The sequence below is a fragment of the Nomascus leucogenys genome, chromosome 22a (assembly GCF_006542625.1).
Source record: "Nomascus leucogenys isolate Asia chromosome 22a, Asia_NLE_v1, whole genome shotgun sequence".
Classification (NCBI taxonomy): domain Eukaryota; kingdom Metazoa; phylum Chordata; class Mammalia; order Primates; family Hylobatidae; genus Nomascus; species Nomascus leucogenys.
The window spans coordinates 140,816,125-140,838,948 of record NC_044402.1 but is presented as its reverse complement, the minus strand read 5'-3'; the positions used below and the strand labels follow the sequence as shown (position 1 = coordinate 140,838,948).

General features: G+C 47.4%; 1 protein-coding gene across 9 annotated transcripts in view; it reads left to right on the top strand.

Annotated features, from left to right (window-relative positions):
* ANKMY1 (ankyrin repeat and MYND domain containing 1) overlaps window positions 1-22,824 on the top strand; it is a 108,506-nt gene that overhangs the window by 79,971 nt on the left and 5,711 nt on the right. For 6 of the 9 annotated variants that reach the window (XM_030803650.1, XM_030803653.1, XM_030803649.1 and 3 more), the window contains 2 exons: window positions 7,404-7,482; window positions 8,571-9,518. In XM_030803650.1, coding sequence (XP_030659510.1) covers window positions 7,404-7,482; window positions 8,571-8,808 — 317 coding nt within the window. In that variant the 3' untranslated portion in view covers window positions 8,809-9,518. Of the gene's footprint in view, window positions 1-7,403; window positions 7,483-8,570; window positions 9,519-10,011; window positions 10,246-22,824 lie in introns of those variants that run through there. The other 3 variants (XM_030803647.1, XR_004027974.1, XM_030803648.1) reach the window with 3 other exon arrangements.

The following is a 22,824-nucleotide window of genomic DNA, read 5'->3' as shown; positions in this document are numbered from 1 at the left end:
CTACAGGTCAATATTCCTGATTAATCTAGATGCAGAAATTCTCACTACAGTACCAGCAAGCCACATCCAACAGCACTTTCAAAAGATTAGGTGAGGCTTATACCTGGCATGCAAGGATAGTTCAACATATGCAAATTAATAAATGTGATACATCACATCAACAGAATGAAGGACAAAAACCATATAACCATCTCAATAGATGCAGAAAAAGCACTGGATACAACTCAACAAATCTTCATGATAAAAACTCTTTTGTTTTTTTTTGAGACAGAGTCTTGCTCTGTTGCCCAGGCTGGAGTGCAGTGGCATGATCTCAGCTCACTGAAACATCTGCCTCCCAGGTTCAAGCAATTCTCCCTGCCTCAGCTTCCAGAGTAGCTGGGATTACAGGTGCCTGCCACCATGCCCAGCTAATTTTTTTGTATTTTTATTAGAGATGGGGTTTTGCCATGTTGGTCAGGCTGGTCTCGAACTCTTGACCTCGGGTGATCCGCCTGCCTTGGCCTCCCAAAGTGCTGGGATTACAGGTGTGAGCCACCATGCCCAGCTGATAAAAACTCTTAAGTAACCAGGCACGGAAGGAATATACTTTAAAATAATAAAGGCTATATATGACAAGCCCACAGCTAACATCATCATAATAGGGAAAAATTAAAAGCCTTTCCTCTAAGAACTGTAATAAGATAAGGTTGCCCATTTTCACCACTCCCATTCAACCTAGTACTTCAAGTCCTAGCCAGAGGAATCAGGCAAGGGAAAGAAATAAAAGGCATCCACATTGGAAAAGAGCAAGTCAAATTGTCCCTCTTTGCTGATGATATTATTCTATATCTAGAAAAACCTAAAGACTCCACCAAAACACTCTTAGATTTGATAAATGAATTCAGTAAAATTGCAGGATACAAAGCTAAAATACAAAAAATCAGTAGCTTTTATATACACAATAATGACCTAGCCAAGACTGAAATCAGGAAGGCAATCACATTTACAATGGCTACAAAAAAATACTTAGGAATAAATTTAACCAAGGAGGTGAAGGATCTCCATAAGGAAAACTATAAAACACTGATGAAAGAAATTGAAGAGGACACACACAAAAATGGAAAGACATCCCATGTTCATGGGTTGGAAGAATTAATATTGTGAAAATGACCATACCACAATATTGTGAAAATGACCATACCACCAAAAGCAATCTACAGAGTCAATACAATCCCTATCAAAATACCAGTGCCATTCTTCACAAAAACAGAAAAAACAATCCTAAAATTCATATAGAACCAAAAAAGATCCCAAATAGCCAAAGCAGTCTGGAATAAAAAGAACAAAGCTGGAGACATCACATTACCTGGATTCAAAATATACTACAAAGCTATAGTAACCAAAACAGCATGTACTGATATACAAATAGACACATAGACCAATGAAACAGAATAAAGAACCCAGAAATAATGCCACATATTTACAGCCAACTGATCTTTGTCAAAGCTGATAAGAACATACATTGGGGAAAGGACATTTCTTCAATAAATGGTGCTGGGAAAATTGGATAGCCATGTGCAGAAGAATGAAAGTGGACCCTTATCTCTCACCATATATAAAAATAGACTCTACATGGACTAAAGACTTGAACACAAGACTTGAAACTATAAAAATACTCAAAATTTAGGGCAAATTCTCCTGGACATTGATCTAGGCAAAGAAGGTATGACTAAGACTTCAAATACACAGGAAACAAAACCAAAAATAGACAAATGGGATTTAATAAAACTAAAGAACTTCTGCACAATGAAAGAAATAATCAACATAGTGAAGAGAACCTGGTGAATGGAGAAAAAATTTGCAAACTATTTACCTGACAGGAGACTAATATTCAGAATACACAGGGAACTCATACAATTCAACAGGAAAAAATAATCCTATTAAACTTGGGTAAAGGACATGAATGGACATTTCTCAAAAGAAGACATACAAACAGCCAGTAGGTGTATGAAAAAATGCTCATCTGTTTGTCTTATGCCTAAAAAAATGAATAGCTCAACATCACTAATCATCAGAAATGCAAATCAGTCAGAATGGCTATTATAAAAAGACAAAAAATAACAGATGGTGGAAAGGATGCCAAGGAAAGGGGACTCTTATATGCTGTTGGTGGAATGTAAACTAGTACAGGCACTATGGAAAATAGTATGAAGATTTCTAAAAAAAGAAAAAAAAATTATCATTCGATCCAGCAGTCACACTACTATCTACCCAAAGGGGAAAAAAATCAGTATATCAAAGGAGTATCTGCACTTGCCTATCTATTGCAGCACAATACACAATAGCTATGATATGGAACTGACCTAAATGTTTATCAGCAAAGAAATGGATAAAGAAAATGTGGTATATATATGCAATGGAACATTATTCAGACATAGACAAGAATTAAATCATGTCATTTGTAGCAACACAAGTGGAACTGGAGGTTAGTATTTTAAGTGAAATAAGCCAGGCACAAAAAGACAAATATCATATGTTCTCACTTATATGTGGGAGCTAAACACTTTGAACACATGGAGGTAGAGAGTAGAAAAATAGGTAACAGACTGGGAAGGGTGAGTAGAGAAAGTGGGTAGGATGAAGAGAAGAGGTTTAAAGGGTACAAAGATGCAGTAAGATAGAAGAAATAAAGTCAATGTTTTGGAGCAGAGTAGAACGACTATACTTAACAAAAATGTATTTTATTCAGGTGATGGACACCCGAATACCCTAACTTGATCACTACACAGTATATACATGTCATAAAACTTTTTGATGTGCTCCACAAATTTGTGTAAATAATAATAATAAAAGGATGCAATGGAGGGTTGTTAGAGGAGACTCAAGACAGTGGGATGTCATATTCAAAGTGCTCAATGGACATGGTGGCTCTCATGCCTGTAATACTAGCACTTTGGGAGACTGAGGCAGAAGGATTGCTTGAGCCCAGGAGATTGAGACCAGCCTGGGCAACATGGTGAGACCCAGTCTCTATTTAAAGAAAATTAAAAGTAACCAAACAAAAAACAAAGTGCAACTGCTAACTGAGAATCTTATATCCAGCAAGTTAACTTGCAAACATGAAAATGAAATCGACATATTTCCAGATAAAACCTGTGAGAATTGGTTGTTATAGCCTTCCCTTACAAGAAATACTAAAGGTATTTTGAAAGCAAGTGACTTAAGATGGGAATTAAATACACATGAACAAAGAGCACTGGCAAAGTTAATTGTAAAGAAGAATATAAATGCATATTTCTTCTTTGTTAATTGACTTTAAAAGCAATTTAAAAATAACTTATATGTAAGCAATTTGTACATATGTATGTATGCACTGAATTTATATATTATGTGTGTGTGCATGCATGTGTGGTTGCATGTGTGTGTATGCCCGTAACATACAGAAATGTATTATATTTGGCAATAACAGTACAAAGGAAGTGGGCAGGAGGAAAGTTCTGTTGTGGTAAGAAATGACTCCAAATGGTAACTCAAATTGAGAAGATGAAATGAAGATCCAGAAATGGTAAATAATTTTAATATAACTAAAGCTATAAATATATACATTTTCTCCTTCTCTCAGCTTCTTTAGAATACATAAAATTATATAAAGTAATAATCTTATAATGCTGGATTTATAACCTTTATAGATGTAATGTGTAATAATATCACAAAAAGGCAGAAAAGGAAATAGAGCTATATAGGAATAACTTTTTAATATTTCACTGCTGTTAGTATAGGTCTGAAGCTGATTATGACCAGTCAAGATTCATATGGTAGGCCAGTCATGGTGGCTCACGTCTATAATCCCAGCACTTTGGGAGGCTGAGGCAGAAGGATCATTTGAGCCCAGGAGTTTAAGATCAACCTGGGCAACATGGCAAGACCCAGTCTCTACAAAAATTTTTTTAAAAATGAGCTCCACATGGTGGCGTGTGCCTGTAGTCACAGCTACTCAAGAGGCTGAGGTGGGAGGATCACTGGAGCCTGGGAGGTTGAGGCTGCAGTGAGCCACGATCATGCCACTGCACTCCAGCCTGGGTGACAAGGTGAGAATCTGTCTCAAAAAGAAAAGAAAAAAGAAGATTCATATGGTAAAGGCTGATGTGACCATTAAGGAAAGAACTCAAAAATGTAGTTTAAAATTATTAGATAAATTAAGACATTACATTAACAAGAATCCAGTTGTTCTAGATCCTTGAGGAATCACCATACTGTCTTCCACAATGGTTGAACTAATTTACACTCCCGCCAACAGTGTAAAAGCATTCCTATTTCTCCACATCCTCTCCAGTATCTGTTGTTTCCTGACTTTTTTTTTTTTTTTTTTTTTGAGACGGAGTCTCGCTGTCGCCCAGGCTGGAGTGCAGTGGCGTGATCTCGGCTCACTGCAAGCTCCACCTCCTGGGTTCACGCCGTTCTCCTGCCTCAGCCTCCCGAGTAGCTGGGACTACAGGTGCATGCCACCATGCCCGGCTACTTTTTTGTGTTTTTAGTAGAGATGGGGTTTCACTGTGTTGGCCAGGATGGTCTCGATCTCCTGACCTCGTGATCCACCCACCTCGGCCTCCCAAAGTGCTGGGATTATAGGCATGAGCCACCGTGCCTGGCTGTTTCCTGACTTTTAATGATCACCATTCTAACTGGCATGAGATGGTATCTCATTGTGGTTTTGATTTGCATTTCTCTAATGACCAGTGATGATGAGCTTTTTTTCATGTTTGTTGGCTGCATAAATGTCGTCTTTTGAGAAGTGTCTGTTCATATACTTTGCCCACTTTTTGAGGAGGTTGTTTTTTTCTTCTAAATTTGTTTACGTTCTTTGTAGATTCTGGATATTAGCCCTTTGTCAGATGGATAGATTGCAAAAATTTTCTCCCATTCTGTAGGTTGCCTGTTCGCTCTGATGATAGTTTCCTTTGCTGTGCAGAAGCTCTTTATTTTAATTAGATCCCATTTGTCAGTTTTGGCTTTTGTTGCCATTGCTTTTGGTGTTTTAGACATGAAGTGCTCGCCCATGCCTATGTCCTGAATGGTATTGCCTAGGTTTTCTTCTAGGGTTTTTGTGGTTTTAGGTCTTACATTTAAATCTTTAATCCATCTTGAGTTAATTTTTGCATAAGGTATAAGGAAGGGGTCCAGTTTCAGTTTTCTGCATATGGCTAGCCAGTTTTCCCAACACCATTAAATAGGGAATCATTTCCCCCATTTCTTGTTTTTGTCAGGTTTGTCAAAGATCAGATGGTTGTAGATGTGTGGCATTATTTCTGAGGGCTCTGTTCTGTTCCATTGGTCTATATATCTATTTTGGTACCAGTACCATGCTGTTTTAGTTACTGTAGGCTTGTAGTATAGTTTGAAGTCAGGTAGCGTGATGCCTCCAGCTTTCTTCTTTTTGCTTCGGATTATCTTCGCTATACAAGCTCTACCATTTGACCCAGCAATCCCATTACTAGGTATCTACTCAAAGGATTATAAATCATTCTACTATAATGACACAGGTACACATATATTTATTGCAGCACTATTCACAATAGCAAAGACTTGGAACCAATCCAAATGCCCATCAATGATAGACTGGATAAAGAAAATGTGGCACATATTCACCATGGAATACTATGCAGCCATAAAAAGGCTGAGTTCATGTCCTTTGCAGAGACATGGATAAAGCTGGAAACCATCATTCTCAGCAAACTAACACAGGAACAGAAAACCAAACACTGCATGTTCCCACTCATAAGTCGGAGTTGAACAATGAGGACACATGGACACAGGGAGGGGAAAATCACACACTGGGACCTGTTGGTGGGTGGGGGGCTAGGGGAGGGATAGCATTAGAATAAATACCTAATGTAGATGACAGGTTGATGGGTGCAGCAAACCACCATGACGTGTGTATACCTAGGTAACAAACCTGCACGTTCTGCACATGTACCCCAGAACTTAAAGTACAATAATAATAACAAAAATAGTCCACTTGATGCAGAAGAGTAAAAGAAGAATAAAGGAACAGAAAAATTCTGAGACATATAGAAAAGAAAATGCAAAGTATCAAATGTAAATCCAACTACAGTATATCATTAATAACATTAAATGTGAATAGATTAAAACAAGAGGCAGAGATTGTCACACTGGATAAAAACACAAGATCCATCTATGTGCTATTTACATGAGACACATGTTAAATTCAATAATACAGGCCAGGTGTGGTGGCTCATGCCTGTAATCCCAGAACTTTGGAAGGCCGAGGAGGATGGATCACCTGAGGTCAGGAGTTTGAGACCAGCCTGGCCAACATGGTGAAACCCTGTCTCTACTAAAAGTACAAAAATTAACCGGGTGTGGTGGTGCAAGCCTGTAATCCCAGCTACTCAGGAGGCTGAGGCAGGAGAATCACTTGAACCTGGGAGGCGAAGGTTGCAGTGAGCCAAGATCACACCACTGCACTCTAGCCTGGGTGACAGAGTAAGACTCTGTCTCGAAAAGAAAAAAAAAATTCAATGATACAAACAGATAAAAGGATGAAAAACGAACATGGGAACAGCAATCACAAGAAGGCTGGAATTGCTAATAGAAAAAATAAACTTACAAATGCTACTGGTGAGAAAGAGGGACATTTTATGATAAAAGGATCATCAATTAGGAAGATGTAACAATTATAAACCCATATGCACCTAATCACAGACACCCAAATACATGGAGCAAAAAGCCACAGAAATGGAGAAACAGATAACAATAATATTCAGAAATGTCAAGTCCTCACTTTCAACAACTGATCAAAAAATTAGGCAGAAGGTCACCAAGGAAAAAGGAAGTTGAACCACACAAGCCTGTTAGACTTATCGGATCTCTAGAACACTCTACCCAACAGGAACAGAGTCTTTGTTCTTCTCAAGTATACTGGAGACATTCTCCAGGACAGCCCATATATAGATCATAAGCCCTTAATAACGTTAAGAGAATAGAAATAATACATTTCATATATTCTGACCACAGTAGAATTTAATTAGAAATGACTAACAGAAGGACATTTGGGAAACTCACATAAAATAACACATGTCTAAATAACAAATTTAAGAAGAACCCAAACGGGAAATTTGAAGCACTTTGAAATGAATTAAAAAGAAGACACAACACAGGCGAAGCAGCAGACTGAAGAGTGAAGCCCTTCCCTGGAGCCTGTGGACTGCCCTGCACCTCCAGGTCCACGTCCCACTCTGCGTCCTCGCACCCAGTATGGAGCCATCGAAGGTTTGGTTCCCCCTATCTGCCTCCCCAGTAGTGCAGGCAGGCACCACAGGGAGGGCCCAAGGAGGTGGCTTCTGCAGTGGTGGCCCCCACCCTGCCACGTGGGTACTAATGCGGGACCCTTTTTCATGCAGCGGAGCTGATCCCCAGCCACAGGATGAAGAAGAAGGGCCCCAGCCTGCCCAGGGGCCTGGACGTGAAGGAGCAGGGGCAGTAAGTGTGTCTGCGGGCTGGGTTCTTTCCAGGATGGCAGCCTGTGGTTTGGACAGTGCTGTTGTGCCTGGCCTGACCACCTCATCCCGGGACAGCCTCCATGCCATCTGACCCCCAAGTGGCATGGCCTCCTCCAGGAAGTCCTGGTTGTGGGCTGTGGGCTTCAACCAAGATGAGGTGCAGATGATGCACCCTGCAGATGAGGGTGCAGAGTCATAGGGCACACTCATGGAGCTGCCCTGGGCTGCTCTGAGTGGGTCACAGACAGGGGTTCCATGTCCTGCAGGAGGGTGGCCACCTCCCATCCTAGAGACGGCCACTAAGTGGGGTTTGAGCCCAGGCTTTGCTTCTGCAAGATGTCCTGTGGAGGCTTGCCTGGACTGCTGGCTGTGCGGCAGAGCCTGCACACCTGCACCCTCTTAGCCCCTCCTTCCACCACTGGCCTCTCCTTGGAGTCTCAACACTGCACTCACTCTGCTGTTCCAGAACAGTCTCTTTACATGCCTGTGTGCCCGTCTGGGATGAGAGGGCAGGAACCAGGCCCTATTCTTGTCGGCATCCCCACCTCATAAACCCTGAGCAACCCAGCGAGGTGATGGAGAGGGGACTGGTGCAGGACAGGGAGGCTCTTTCTCCTCCTAAAGCAGAGGAGACTGGTGCTTAGAGGCTCGCCCCAAAGGCAGGCTCCATGCCCTGCCCTCAAAGAGTCACTTCTCCCATGCAACACTGTACCACAGACATTTCCCTATGTGCCTAGGAGTTCCCCACCATCGTCGTGTTTGTGGCACCATGGCAGTCTCCTGAATGGATGTGCGTTCACTTAACCAGCCCTTACTGGTGGGCACAGGTGGTTCCCAGAGCTCGGAATGTGTTGGTTTCCTATTCTAAATATCACTGTGCTGAACATCCTCAGGACGAGGACTTGGGGGCTTTTGTCCGTGTGTGAAGGCTGCCCAACGCAAGGGACAGTGCGGGACGGTGGGGAATAGCCAGGGAGCTCAGGGCCAGGCACAGCTCCCAGGCAGTGGCTGTTTGTGGGGAAGCAGGTTCTGGAGTGGCCGCCTGCTGACTGTGAGGCTCTGTTGCAGAATTCCCTTCTTCAAGTTCTGCTACCAGTGTGGCCGCTCCATCGGGGTCCGCCTCTTGCCCTGCCCTCGCTGCTACGGGATCCTGACCTGCAGCAAGTACTGCAAGACCAAGGCCTGGACCGAGTTCCACAAGAAGGACTGCGGGGACCTGGCAGCCATTGGTAGGTCGGTCCTCAGGCTGAGAGGCAAGGGTTCCGCTGCTGCTGAGGGTGAAGGTGCAGGTCTGGGGTGCTGGTGAGGGGCACCCTCATTTCCCGAAATCTCTCCAGATTCAGGCCACTTTTCCAACATTTCCAGATGGGCCTGTTGGGAGGTGGGCATCGGGGCCACTGAGGCAGCCTGGCTCTTCCTCACCTACTGTGGCAGCATGATGCTTGTCCTTGCCCTGGAAGGGGACACCACCCCATCCCTGCAGAGCTGGAACATGAACTCCTGGGGGCTCTGCTGACACCTGGGAGCTTCACTGAACTCCTAGGGGGCTCTGCTGACATCCAGGGGCTTCACTGACACCTGGGAGCTCTGCGGGACACCAGTGCCTCTGGACCACAGGGCAGTTGGCCTTGGGGTTCCTTCAGGAAATTTCCTCCCAGCCTGCCGTCTCAGATGTCTGTCTTAGTGCGGACGTCAACAGGTGTCTGCTTCTAGAAACACCCTGCTCTCCTGCGCTCCCCTCTTCCCCTCCTTGGTGTGACCAGGGCCCGGTGCCGCAAGGGTGGCGGGCGTCGCCGAGGCTGGTGTGTGAAGCTGTGCAGTGGTGGCTGCTCTCCTGGGACCTGGCTGGGTTCCCGGCCTGGTGGGGATGGGAGTGGGTCTGGGAAAGCCCCTGCCCTTAGGCCTGCGGCCTGAAGTGAATGGCTGCTGACCTCCTTCCCCCTCCATAAAAGGGGGCTTTTTTTTTTTCTTTTGAGATAGAGTCTTGCTCTGTCGCCAAGCCTGCAGTGCAGTGGCACAATCTCCACTCACTGCAACCTCCGCCTCCCAGGTTCCAGCGATTCTCCTGCCTCAGCCTCTCGAGTAGCTGGGACTACAGGCTAATTTTTTGTATTTTTAGTAGAGACGTGGTTTCACCATGTTAGCCAGGATGGTCTCGATCTCCTGACCTCGTGATCCACCCACCTCGGCCTCCCAAAGTGCTGGGATTACAGGCGTGAGCCACCGCGCCCAGCCAATGGGGCTTTTAATAACAGGCGCCCTCAGTGAGGTCGCAGCTCTTTGGCTTGTAGACTCCAGGATGGGACTTGGTGGGTCTGGCAGGCCCCTCTTTGAAGAGTCACAGCAGATAGCCCTCAGGCCTTGCTGCGTCCCGTCTCCTTGCCTGCAAAAGCGCTAGACAGAGCACAGTCCTCAGCCGCCCCACACAGCCTGAGTTCTGGAGCCAGGCCTAGGGGGAGGCCAGCTCCAGCCCCCTCTTCCCCCTCCCCCACACCTTTTCCTCCTCCAGTGACACAACTGGAGGAAGTTTCCAGGAGGAGAGAAGAATCTCAGTGAAGCAGCAGCTGCACGTCCGAGGCTTGGGGAGGACCCAGGACTGTGTGGGTTTCTCACCCGCCTGAGCCACCTCAGGGAATCTTCCAGCCTAATGCAGGCATTTCTGCACCTTTAGGGTCATGCTTTGTAGTAGTGTCTCCCTTGCGACCTCGAAATAAATTGGCCCCACAGGGTGATTTTGACAGTCTGTGCTGTGCTCTGCCCCTAGCTGGGCAAAGTCTCAGAGCTTTTGTGGAGCGCGTGTCTGCCTCTGCCCCTGGCTTTGATCTCGCCTGGACTCCCATGGGGCCTGGCCTGGGCCATCCTGATGGACGAGGCAGGTGAGGGTCAGGACTTGGAGCCTGCTGCAGAGATGGCGGTGGGGGCAGCTCCTGGGTCTCTGGGGCTTGTTCTGGGACCTTGCCAGGAGCCCGCGGCCACAGGCTCCACTCCCTGCTCAGGTACCCATGGGTGCAAGGCTCCTACTGGGGTCTGCAGTGCTCATTTGTTCCCTGTGCACTTATGGAGTGTCTGCTGTGTGCTGAGTGTTCTGGGGATGATGGTGTTTGTGGAAATCACTGGGAATGAGAGGAAGGAGGGCCTGGAGCAAATGACAGGGAGCAGTGCTGCCTTCGAGGGTGGCCTGCGTGGAAATTCACGGAGAGGGCAGGGGAAGGTGCGCAGTGAGGGGCGGACCTGGAGAAGGACGACAGCATCCCCGGGGACAAGGGGACAGCGTCCAGGGACAAGGATGATGGGGGTTTGCTGCTGAGGGCAGAATAGCTGGGAGTGTGGAGGGTGGGAGCCTGTGTCGGGACTGGAGCCAAGCAGCTGAGACCCCGCTGCAGGCTGGCTTGTGGCTGTCAAAGCAGCTGCACCTGCAGTGATTTTTTTTTACTGACTTCCTTGGTCTCGCCAAAGATGGGCTCCATGCTGGGGGTTTGTTGGGGGTGCCCTGGGGAATGCTTCTGTAAGGGGTCAGCAACAAGCCTGGGCAGAGGGACAAGCTGACCGCTGGGTGGCTTTTCATAGGGGCTCCCAATGGACGCAGGGGCCAGGCCTTTGTACCCCTGCATCAGCTGGTCACCGGCCACAGGCTGCCCTTGGGAGGGTCGTAACTGTGTGAGCTGGCTCCCTGCTGCCAAGAGCTGTTCCTGGTCGGGGGGTCTGGGATGCTGGGTGGGTGTAGGCACCTGCAGCTTCCACTACCTCTGCTAGAAAGGAAAAAGCTGCTAATGGATACTTATTTGATGGTACACTTAATTCTATAAAAGAGAATATCTATAAAGCAAAAGAAAGAACCTGTAAATGACAATTATCCGCACTGTATTAGTCCATTCTCACACTGCCACACATACATATCAGAGACCGGAAAATGTATAAAGAAAGGAGGTTTAATTGGCTCAGGGTTCTGCAGGCTACACAGGAAGCATGGTGGCATGTGTTCAGCTTCAATCATGGCAGAAAGAGAAGGGGAAGCCGGCACTTCACATGGCTGGAGCGGGAGGAAGGGGAGGGGCTGCCACACACTTTTAAACAGCCAGATCTCGTGAGAATTCTATGACCACGAGAACTGCACCAAAGGGGGAAGTCTGCCCCCAGGATCCAATCACCTCCCACCTCCAACATTGGGGATTACAATTTAACATGAGATTTGGGCAGAGACATAGATCCAAACCATATCACAGACACCCTATCCGGGGCCATGGCCAACGCTTTGTGTGTGTCCTTTCGATCTCTACAGGCATGAGTGCACACACGTGTATCTAAAAGTGGGAGCATCCTCTCTGTTCTGAACTAGGCCATGAACATCTATGTTATTAAATATTTTTCTGCAACATAATTTCCCCAAATGAAATAGCTTTATTTTTTATCATGTATGCAATATATACTTATTTAAGAAAGAAGACAGCAAAGACAAGAGTGATAAAAATAACTGGGGGAGGTGGCATATGCCTGTGATCCCAGTGGCTTGGGAGGCCGAGGCAGGAGGATTGCTTGAGCCCCGGAGTTCCAGACCAGCCTGGGCAGCATAGTGAGACCCTGTCTCTAAAAAAGAGATCTTAGTCAGGTGTGGTCGCACACACCCGTAGTCCCAGCTACTCAGGAGGCTGTGGTGGGAGGATTGCTTGAACTAGGAGTTTGAGGCTACAGTGAGCTGTGATGGCACCACTGTGCTCTGGCCTGGATGAGAGTGAGATGCTAACAACTAATTTTTAAAAATGAGAAAATCATCTTAATCTTACAATTCAAGGATAAGCATTCTGAGCATTTTTGGGAACATATTCTTTATTTGTATTTATTTATTTTCTTTGAGACAGAGTTTCTCTCTTGTTGCCCAGGCTGGAGTGCAATGGCGGGATCTCGGCTCGCTGCAACCTCTGCCTCCTGGGTTCAAGCGATTCTCCTGCCTCAGCCTCCTAAGTAGCTGGGATCACAGGTGTGGGCCACCATGCCCAGCTAATTTTGTATTTTTAGTAGAGACGGGATTTCTCCATGTTGGGCAGGCTGGTCTCAAACTCCTGACCTCAAGTGATCCACCCGCCTCAGCCTCCCAAAGTGCTGAGATTACAGGCGTGAGTCACCACGCCTGGCCCTTGGGGAACATATTCTTTAGACTGTAACCCATGCATGCAGGCATCCACACCCTGAGCCACACTGTGTACACACAGGCACTGTCTCATGTATCCCTGCTGCTTATTAAAATAGCATGGTTAGTTCTTCAAGCCCGGCCTGCCACACATGGTGTTGGTCCCATCATCTTCGGTGGCTGACGGCACTGCACTCCCTGGCTAGGCGGTGTTTACCTGCGTGATGCCTTTTACAGGCATGCGGTGGTTTCATGGCCCATGTTAAAGGGTGAACAGTTCTAAACAATGCTGTACACACACATGGTTGGCCTAGTTTTCCCTTCAGGTAAATGCCAGGAAGTTATGTTTTCAGGTTGTAAGAGTGTTTTTGTTCTCAGTTGTGTATTCTTGGAGCGCTCTTGGGGAAGGTTCTATCAGTCTAAAGCGTGGTCAAAAGACTGTGAGCGTGACTTCACTCTGCACCTGTGGCCGTGGGCACTGTAGGAAGTTTAATCTTACCCAGGCTCCTAAGGATTTATATGCGAGTCTCAGCTTCTGCGTATGTTGGTGTGACATTGATGTTTTCCACTGGTTCCTTTTTTTTTTTTTTTTTTTTTTGAGACGGAGTCTCGCTGTGTCGCCCAGGCTGGAGTGCAGTGGCACGATCTCCGCTCACTGCAAGCTCTGCCTCGCGGGTTCACGCCATTCTCCTGCCTCAGCCTCCTGAGTAGCTGGGACTACAGGCGCCCGCCACTACGCCCGGCTAATTTTTTGTATTTTTAGTAGAGACAGGGTTTCACCATGTTAGCCAGGATGGTCTCGATCTTCTGACCTTGTGATCCGTCCACCTCGGCCTCCCATAGTGCTGAGATTACAGGCGTGAGCCACAGTGCCTCCACTGGTCCCTTTTTATTGGAGATGTTTGCTCTTCCTGATGGATAGGCAGTCTCTAAAGCACAGTAACTTCTCCTATGCCTTGTGTGCAGATAACTGTCTTGCAGTTTGCAGTTTGCACATGGAAGTTTTTCTCGTGTTGTGACATCCACCTGTCCTTTCCTCAGGGCCTGGCTTGCTGGAGTGCGTAGAGAGCAGTCCCTTGCTGGGCTTATGTGTGCAAGGGTAGGCTTTGCCCAGATTCTCACTACTGTTTTAATGCATTACTGTTTAACCTGTTATTGTATAACCAATCTAGCATTAATTTTTGTGTAAGGTTTGAGAACCAGCTATCTAGATCTATCCCCAAACAATGAGCGGGATCGAGTAATCCATTTCTCTTCCCTGGTGGATACATGCCTGCCTCTTAGTTGCCATAGAGTCCCCTTCTATGCTCTGCTGTCTCCACCTGCAGCTCTGTGGCCTTTTCACGTGGGTGCAAAATATGCAGGACAGGCCCACCCTCCTCCTCACGGGCCCTGTGAAAGGCCCTGCGGTGACCGTGTGCTTTTTCTTCCAGATGAATTGTGCAGTGTGTGTCAAGTTCCAAAATGTCTCTTCGGGACTTAGCAATTATCTTGTTTCATTTGATTGGCAGACAGTTGGCATCTTCTGAGCAGAGTTTTCTGGCTTGCGAGATGGTGCTGTGGTCACTTGGCGCTGGATAATTTCCTTTCTGTAGGAACCATCCCTGGCCCCTCTCCGCTTTCACACCTCACACCCGGTCCTTCCTGAGGTCTGCTCAGCCCTGCCTTCAAAGCGCAGCTCAGCCAAGCCACTTCCAGAATCCCATCCTGCCGCCGTCCCTGCCCTCCTCACCGTCCATGCAGCCATGGAATCTCATATTTTGCACCCATTGGTGAAGGGGCCACACGCGTGGTTGCCGGCAGGGCATCAGAGTTCCCTGGGTAGTTGCCGTGGTCCCTGTGGGCGCCATACCTGCTGAGCCTCTTCCGGTCTTTCTGGCTCTTGGTCCCCTGGCGGGTGCCGCACAGCACGCTGGGATGACAGCATGGCAGCGCCTGGCGGTTTGTGGGAATGCTTTCTGCAGCCCCTTTCTTGGGTGGAAGCCAGCATGCATTTCCATGGGTGGTCACACTTGAACTCATTCTGTTGGTTAATTTTTGGCACTTCAATCTTTAATTCTTTCTCAGACTTCATTCTGCACGGCTGCCCTGCCTGTCCAAACTGTGCTCACCTCTGTGTGTTCTGTGTGTGGTGAAGCCTCGCCCACCCCCCACCTTCCGTGGTTCAGGGCGTATCCTGGTCCTGCCCCGCCTGTGGTGGTCACCAGCATGTCAGGGAGGGAACGCGGAGGACCCACGCCTCATGGAGCCCCTGCTTTGCTTCAAGTCGGGTACCTCACCTGGTTTGTGGACAGGCCCCGATACTGGGGGGTCCTCCAGGCTGTCCTTCCTCTCCCTCGAGGCCCCTCTTCCCGTGGAGACTCCGTCTAGAGCAGAGACGCTGCCGAACCTCCAGCTGCTGCCTCAGGGTCTCAAGGGGCTCCAGCAGCTGGGTCTTATCCTCAGAGACCCTCAGAAACAACCCAGGGCCCTTCGCTGTCAGCGTGGTCAGCTTTCCCCTTTATGGACCCAGCTGTCTGCACTCCAGCAGTGTGGAGTCCGGCACACCAGAGCGTTCGCAGTGGAAGGAGGCTTGCCGGGGCCTCCCTGGGCTCCTGCAGAGTCACTCTGCTCTGCAAGGTGGAAAAGTGGCTGTGGCCTGGAGGGTGCTGGGCCCTGTCTGCTTCTGCTCTTGAGCCCTAGAGGAGGTCCCCCGAGAACTGGGTGCTCAGCACGGCCCTCCATCCTCCCCTTGGGGGCCACAGTGCAGCCTGGCCCCTTGGCTATCTGTGAATGTGGAGTTCTGGGATGAGGGCCACATGTGAGAGCTACAGTGCTCACCTAGGAGCATGTGGGGCCATGCGGGGGCAGAGGGAGAGGAGACAATCCCTGGGATCCAGACCCCCTGCTGCTTCTCAGGGCCCTCGGCTCTTTTCTCCCCTGAGCAGCCTCTCTGAGACGTGTCCCAGGCTTCTGGCTGGAGGCTTCTCTTGCCCCCACGGGGAGGCAGGACAGCAGGCACAGGGAGCCGCCTGTGCCCCTGGGACCCCTCCAGGCTGTCCTGGGCAGTCTCCAGGTCAGGGAGGGATACGGGGGAGCTTGTCCTTGCCCACCGCGCCCCATCCCCACAGCCATCTTCAGTCCTACCCTGGCTGTGAGATGGGCGCCTGCCCTTTTGTTTTAGAGTTAGTGCCTCCCCCACCATGCCTCCCCAGAAGGGCAGCCTTGGTACCCCACAGCCGCCCTGGGCACTGGATGGTGAGTGGGGATCCTGGGCAGAGGGTCTGGGAGGAGCAGCTCAGGGTCCATCTGGAAGGTGGATGCACACTCACCTGTCCCCTCGAAGGCTGAGGACTAGGCACCGTGGCTGGGCGGGATGGTGTACCTGCTGGGCGCAAGATGGCCGGGCCAAGCCACAGCCATGGTGTCTTTAAGAAGCCTGAGGCCTGGAGCTCATCCCAGGTGCTCCACAAGCCACCGTTTCTGATAACTTCCTTCCAGCCATCTCCCTTGGAAGCAGGGAGAGGGAGGGACATGGGAGCGTCCCGTGGTTCTCCAGGGTGTCCAGGGCGTCACCCACTCTGCCTGGGTGCAGGCCATTCCCCTTCCTGACTTGCATGCCGCTGCTGCCTCCTGAGCCAGTGACAGTGAGCTGGGCAGGCAGGCACCGTGGAGCCCTGGCAGGTATGAAGGAGCCTCAGCGGCGGGGAAGTCGGGTGGTCTGGAGTGGGAGGAGGGGGTCGCCCAGGGGATGGAGATGAGGAGCAGGGGGATCCGGGGAGGGAAGGCAGGGAGATACAGAGACTGGGACATGTGGTGAGTCTGAAGCTCCCTGGGACGCTCTACAGTGGGACTGGGAGCAAAGGAGAGGGCTCCCACCCTGGGGCTCACCCCCAACTCTCTGGGGCAGCAAGGGAACACAGCTTCATGTGCATTGGCCCAAAGGCCCAGGAAGGGTATCCCTGAGTCTGCTGTCATCTGCCGAGCACCAGCCCCCAGCCCAGCTGTGCTGCTATTGAAGGTGCTACAGAAGGGGGTCCCAGCAGGTCCAAGGGTGCTCTGTGCCCCAGCCTGACATTCCTCCCTCTCCTGCTTCCGCTGTGTCCCCCCACTGGCCTGAACCCTGGGCAGCCTCCAGGCCCTGCAGGCCTCATTGCAGAGTGGAGGGTTGGGCTTGCCCAGGTGGCTGCTGAAGGGCCGGTTTGTTGAGGGTGGGCCTGGGGCCAGCCCCTCCTCGGGCTCAGCCTACACCACCCGCCGCCCCCAGGCCCCACTATACCTTGCCTCTCAGGAGAGTGGGCAGCCACCTAGGGGATGCCAGGCGGCTGCCAGAGGAGCCTTGGGCAGAGAGGGCAAGAAAACTATGAAAGAGGTGCTGGGGTCCGAGAGGGACATAGATGGTGGTGAGGAGACCGCAGGAGGCAGAGAGGATGGCTCTGGTTCTGACCTGGAAGGCTGTGCTGAGATAAAGGGCCTGGAGTTTTCGGGTGTCAGGGTTCTTCCCAGAAGCCAGGAAGCTCCTGTGTTCTCTGGGAAGTTGGGGCAGTGGGAGGAGGGGGTAGCCAAGGTGTGTTCTATGGTCCCAGGAAGGAGGCAGACAGCATAGCTGTGGGCCAGGGTTTTCTTCCTTGGACATCACAGGGACAGGGCCCAGCCTAGCCTCCTCTTCTTGGAGCCTGGAGTGCCGGCACCTGCCTCCCTGCCTCCCTCCCACCAGCCCCCATCTGCCTCAGCCCATGTCTTCCTTTGATTATCTGGAAAACTGAGAAACTTCCCGCACAGGCTGTGCCTCCATGCTGAATTGTTTGTGACTTTACGTAACTGGCTGCCACCATATAAGCTTCAAGGCCTTTCAAAACCTGGTTCTGACCTGGTACACTATTGCAACTTAAAAACAAAAACAAAAAATGACAGAATAATCAAAGGAGGCCCTGAGCCACCAGCATGCGGTGGGACATGTACACACGTGTTGTCCTGCTCCAATGCCTGGATTTTACGGAAACAGAATGAGATGCAGCTGAACCTGCCACCTTTATCCTGTTTTGTGATTCTGCTTTTCATTTGTACCTCCTTGCGTGCGATGTGGACTTGCTCTCTGTGTGACGATTTTACACTGCACCATCTGTTGGAAAGCATTGGTTTGCATTTCTTTGATGATGAGTGAAGTTCAGTGCTTTTTCATACATTAATTTATTGGCCACTTAGAGTTCCATGTCGGTGAATTACGTGTGTGTGTATGAGAGATCTTTGCCCCTTTTTCCTATTGAACTGTCTTTTTTATTGCTTGTGAGAGCATCTTGCATGCTCTATGGCCTGGTCTCACAGTGCCGTGCCTGTGCCCACAGTTTGGAGCATGCATGCCTCACCGTCGTCCCCTTTGCCTCTGCAGCATAGGGCTTTGTCTCTGGGAATGCTTGCTCCATCCCGCAGCCATGCGTGTTCTCCTCTGCTGTCATCTCCATGTGGTGAGGCATCACTTTTCACATTTCGGTCCATATTCCATCTAAGAGAGAGTGATGAAGATATGTTTGTGTTGACACCGTGAAGTAGGGACACTGTTCATCTTTCCCACGTGGACAGCCACAGCCCTGCACTGTATAGTTAAGGCTTCCTTGCCTACTCTTCTTGTCCCTAGAGGTTCAACGTCGTCCAGATGGAAGCAGACAGTGGGTGGTCTTTTGTAGCCTTCAGGCTGTGAACCTGTAGAGGAGGGGCCTGTGCACTTATGTCATCTCCACGGGGAGGTCTTTGTTCCTTCTCCCACCTTAGCAGGTCCAAGACCCGAGCTCCCTCTTCGTCCTTACAGCCCAGCCCCTGCCTGCTGCAGCAGAGTCCCCACTGACCCTCCCCATGTGGGGAGTCTGGCCTCCTCCTGATGGGGACTGTTCCCACTTCAGCTCCACTTGGTACTTTTTCCCCTGACTTTATTGAGGTATAATTGACAAATAAAAATTGTATATATTCACGATATACACATAATGATTTGATATCCATACACATCATGAAATGACCATTATCAAATTAATGAACACATCCATCACCTCTCATACTTCCCATTTGTGGGTGTGCGCACGTGTGTGTGACAGGTGTGTGTGCATGTGTGTGTGACATGAGGGTGTGCACGCATGTGTGTGATGTGAGGTGGGTGTGCACGCATGTGTGTGACAGGTGGGTGTGCGCGCATGTGTGTGTGACATGAGGTGGGTGTGCGTGTGTGTGTGACGTGAGGTGGGTGTGCATGCATGTGTGTGACGGGAGGTGGGTGTGCACTCGTGTGTGACGTGAGGTGGGTGCATGCATGTGTGTGACGTGGAGTGTGCATGCATGTGTGACGTGAGGTGGGTGCGTGCATGTGTGTGACAGGTGGGTGTGTGCACATGTGTGTGTGACGTGAGGTGGGTGTGCACGCCTGTGATGTGAGTTGGGTGTGCACACGTGTGTGACGTGAGGTGGGTATGCACACATGTGTGTGTGACGTGAGGGGTGTGCACGCATGTGTGTGTGACGTGAGTTGGGTGTGTGCGCATGTGTGTGATGTGAGGTGGGTGTGCATGCGTGTGTGTGATGTGAGGTGGGTGCGTGCGTGTGTGTGACGTGAGGGGTGTGCGCGCATGTGTGTGATGTGAGGTGGGTGCGTGCGCGTGTGTGACGTGAGGGGTGTGCGCACATGTGTATGATGTGAGGTGGGTGTGCGCACCTCTGTGACGTGAGTTGGGTGTGCATGCATGTGCGTGATGTGAGGTGCGTGTGCGCACGTGTGTGACGTGAGGTGGATGTGCGTGCACGTGTGTGACGTGAGGTGGGTGTGCGCGCATGTGTGTGTGATGTGAGGTGGGTGTGCAAGCATGTGTGTGTGATGTGAGATGGGTGTGTGCACGTGTGTGTGAGATGAGGACACTTACAATCTACTCTCTTAGCAAATTTCAAGTAAACAACACAGTACTATTAACTACAGTCACCATGCTGTACACGAGACCCCAGAACTTACTCATCCTGTCTAACTGAAAGTTTGCGCCCTTTGACCAACCTATCTCCATGCCCCACCCCACCCCCAGCTATTGACAACCACCCTTCTACTCTCTGCTTTTACGAATTTGAGTTTTTAAGATTCCACATACAAGTGAAATCACACAGTGTTTGTCCTTCTGTGTCTGGCTTATTTCACTGAGCATAATGTCCTTCAGGTTCATCCATGTTGTTGCAAAAGGCAGGGTTTCCTTCCTTTGTATAGCTGAATAGTATTACATTGCATATATGCATCAATTTTCTCCATCCATCCATCCATCCTTCCATCCACCGGCACTTAGGTTGTTTCCATTTCTTGGCTATTAGGAATGATGCTGCAATGAAGATGGGAGTGCAGGTATCTCTTTGACACAGTGATTTCATTTCCTTTGGATATATGCCCACTAGTGGGACTGCTGGTTCATACAATAATTCTATTTTTAATTTTTGAGAAACCTCCATACTGTTTTCTACAAAGGCTGTACCGATCATTCTCATAAGTTGTGCGCAAGGGTTCCCTTTTCTCCACACCCTTGTCAACACTTGTTATCTCTTGTCTTTTTGATAATGGCCATCCTAACAGGTGTGAGGCAATGTCTCATTGTGGTTTTGATTTTCATTTCCCTGATGATTAGATGAGCACCTTTTCGTACACCTGTTGGCCGTTTTCTTTGAAAATATTTCTATTCAGATCTTTTACCCATTTAAAAAATCAGGCTATTTGTTTTTTTGCTGTTAAGTTGTATGAATTTCTTAAGTATTTTGGACATAAATCTAATTCAGATATGTGGTTTACAAAGATTTTCACCAGTTCTGTAGATTGACTTTTATTTTATTGTTTCTTTTGCTGTGCAGGGCTTTTTAGTTTGATGTAGATCCACTTTTTATTTTTGCTTTTGTTGCCTGTGCTTTTGGTGTCATATCTAAAAAGTCATTATCAAGACCAATGTCAAGGGGCATTTTCCTTATGTCTTCTTCTAGAAATTTTATGGTTTCAGGTCTTACATTGACACTTTTAATCCATTTAATTTTTGTATATGGTGTAAGCTAAGAGTCCAATTTCACTTTTCTGCATGTAGATATCCAACTTTCCAAGCACCATTTGCTAAAGAGGCTCCTTTTACTATTGTATATTCTTGGTCCCCTTGTCAAAGATTAGTTGGCTGCATATGCGTGAGTTTATTTCTGGACTCTATATTCTGTTTCATTGTATCTGTTTTTATTACTGTATCATACTGTTTTGATTACTACAGCTTTGTAATATACTTTAAAACAGGATGTGTGATATATCCAGATTTGTTCTTTTGCAAGATTGCTTTAGCTGTTTAGAGTATTTTGTGATTCCACACAAATTTTAAGATTGTTTTTGCTATTTCTGTAAAAAAAATGCCATTGGAATTTTGATAGACATTGCATTGAGTTTGTAGACTGCTTTGGGTAGTATGGACATTTTAACAGTATTCTTCCAATCCATGAACATAAAATGTCTTCCATTTGTTTGTACCTTAATTTCTCTCATCAATATTTTATAGTTTGCAATATATATTCTATATTTTATAGTATTTATAGTATTTATATATTTATGGTATTCAGTATATATTCTAAAATTTCCACCAAAAGGCCTGTTAGAAGTAATAATGAATTCATTAAAGTTGTAAGATACAATATCAGCATACAAAAATTAGTTGTGTTTTTATGCACTAACAATGAACTATCTGAAAAAGAAATTAAGAAAACAATGCCATTTGCAATAGCATGAAAATAATAAAATACTTAGCAATAAATTTAAGCGAGGATTCTTTACCTCCCTTAAATTTATTGCTAAGTATTTTATTTAAGTATTTAAGCAAGGTTCTTTTACCTCGCTTAAATTTATTGCTTAGTATTTTATTTAAGTATTTAAGCAAGGATATTTTACCTCGCTTAAATTTATTGCTAAGTATTTTGTTATTTTTATGCCATTGTAAATGGGATTGTTTTCTTAATTTCCTTTTCAGGTAGTTCATTGTTAGTGCATAAAAATACAACTAATTTTTGTATGTTGATATTGTATCTTGTGACTTTAATGAATTCATTTATTACTTCTAACAGGTTTTTTGGTAGAACTTTTAGAATTTTGCATATATAAGAGATCACGTCCACTCTTCAAAAGAAGACATATGTATCCAGCCAACAAGCATATGAAAAAAGCTTAATATCACTGATCATTAGAGAAATGCAAATCAAAACCACAATCTGATACCATCTCACACCAGTCGGAATGGCTATGATTAAAAGTAAAAAAAAATAATAGATGCAGGTGAGATTGCAGAGAAAAGGGAATGCATACACACTGTTGGTGGGAATGTAAATTAGTTCAACCATTGTGGAAAGCAGTGTGGTGATTCCTAAAAGAGATAAAAACAGAGCTGGCACTTGACTCAGCAATCCCATCACTGGGTATGTATCCAAAGGAATATAAATGGTACTACTGTAAAGACATATGCACACGTATGTTCATTGTAGTTGTATTCACAATAGCAAGGACATGGAATCAATATAAATGCCCATCAGTGGTAGATTGGATCAAGAAAATGTGGTACATATACACCATGAAGTACTGTGCAGCCATAAAAAAGAATGAGATCATGTCCTTTGCAGGAATGTGGATGGAGCTGGAGGCTATTATCCTTAGCAAACTAACGCATGAACAGAAAACTAAATACCACATGTTCTCACTTATATTAAGTGGGAGCTAAATGATTAAAACATTTGGATACAAAAAAGGGGAACAACAGACACTGAGTCCTACTTGAGGGTGGAGGGTAAGAGGTTGGAGAGATTAGAAAAAATAACTATTAGGTACTAGGTTTAGTATCTGGGTAATGGAACAATCTGTACAACAAACCCCCGTGACACGAGTTTACCTATATAAGAAACCTGCACATGTACTCCTGAACCTAAAAGTTTTTTTAAAAAGATCATGTTGGCTGGGCACGGTGGCTCACACCTGTAATCCCGGCACTTTGGGAGGCCGAGATCACAAGGTCAGGAGATCTAGACCATCCTGGCTAACACAGTGAAATCCATCTCTACTACAAAAAAAAAAAAAAAAAAAAAAAAGCCAGGTGTGGTGGCGGGTGCCTGTAGTCCCAGCTACTCGGGAGGCTGAGGCAGGAGAATGGCATGAGCCTGGGAGGCGGAGCTTGCAGTGAGCCAAGATCGTGCCACTGC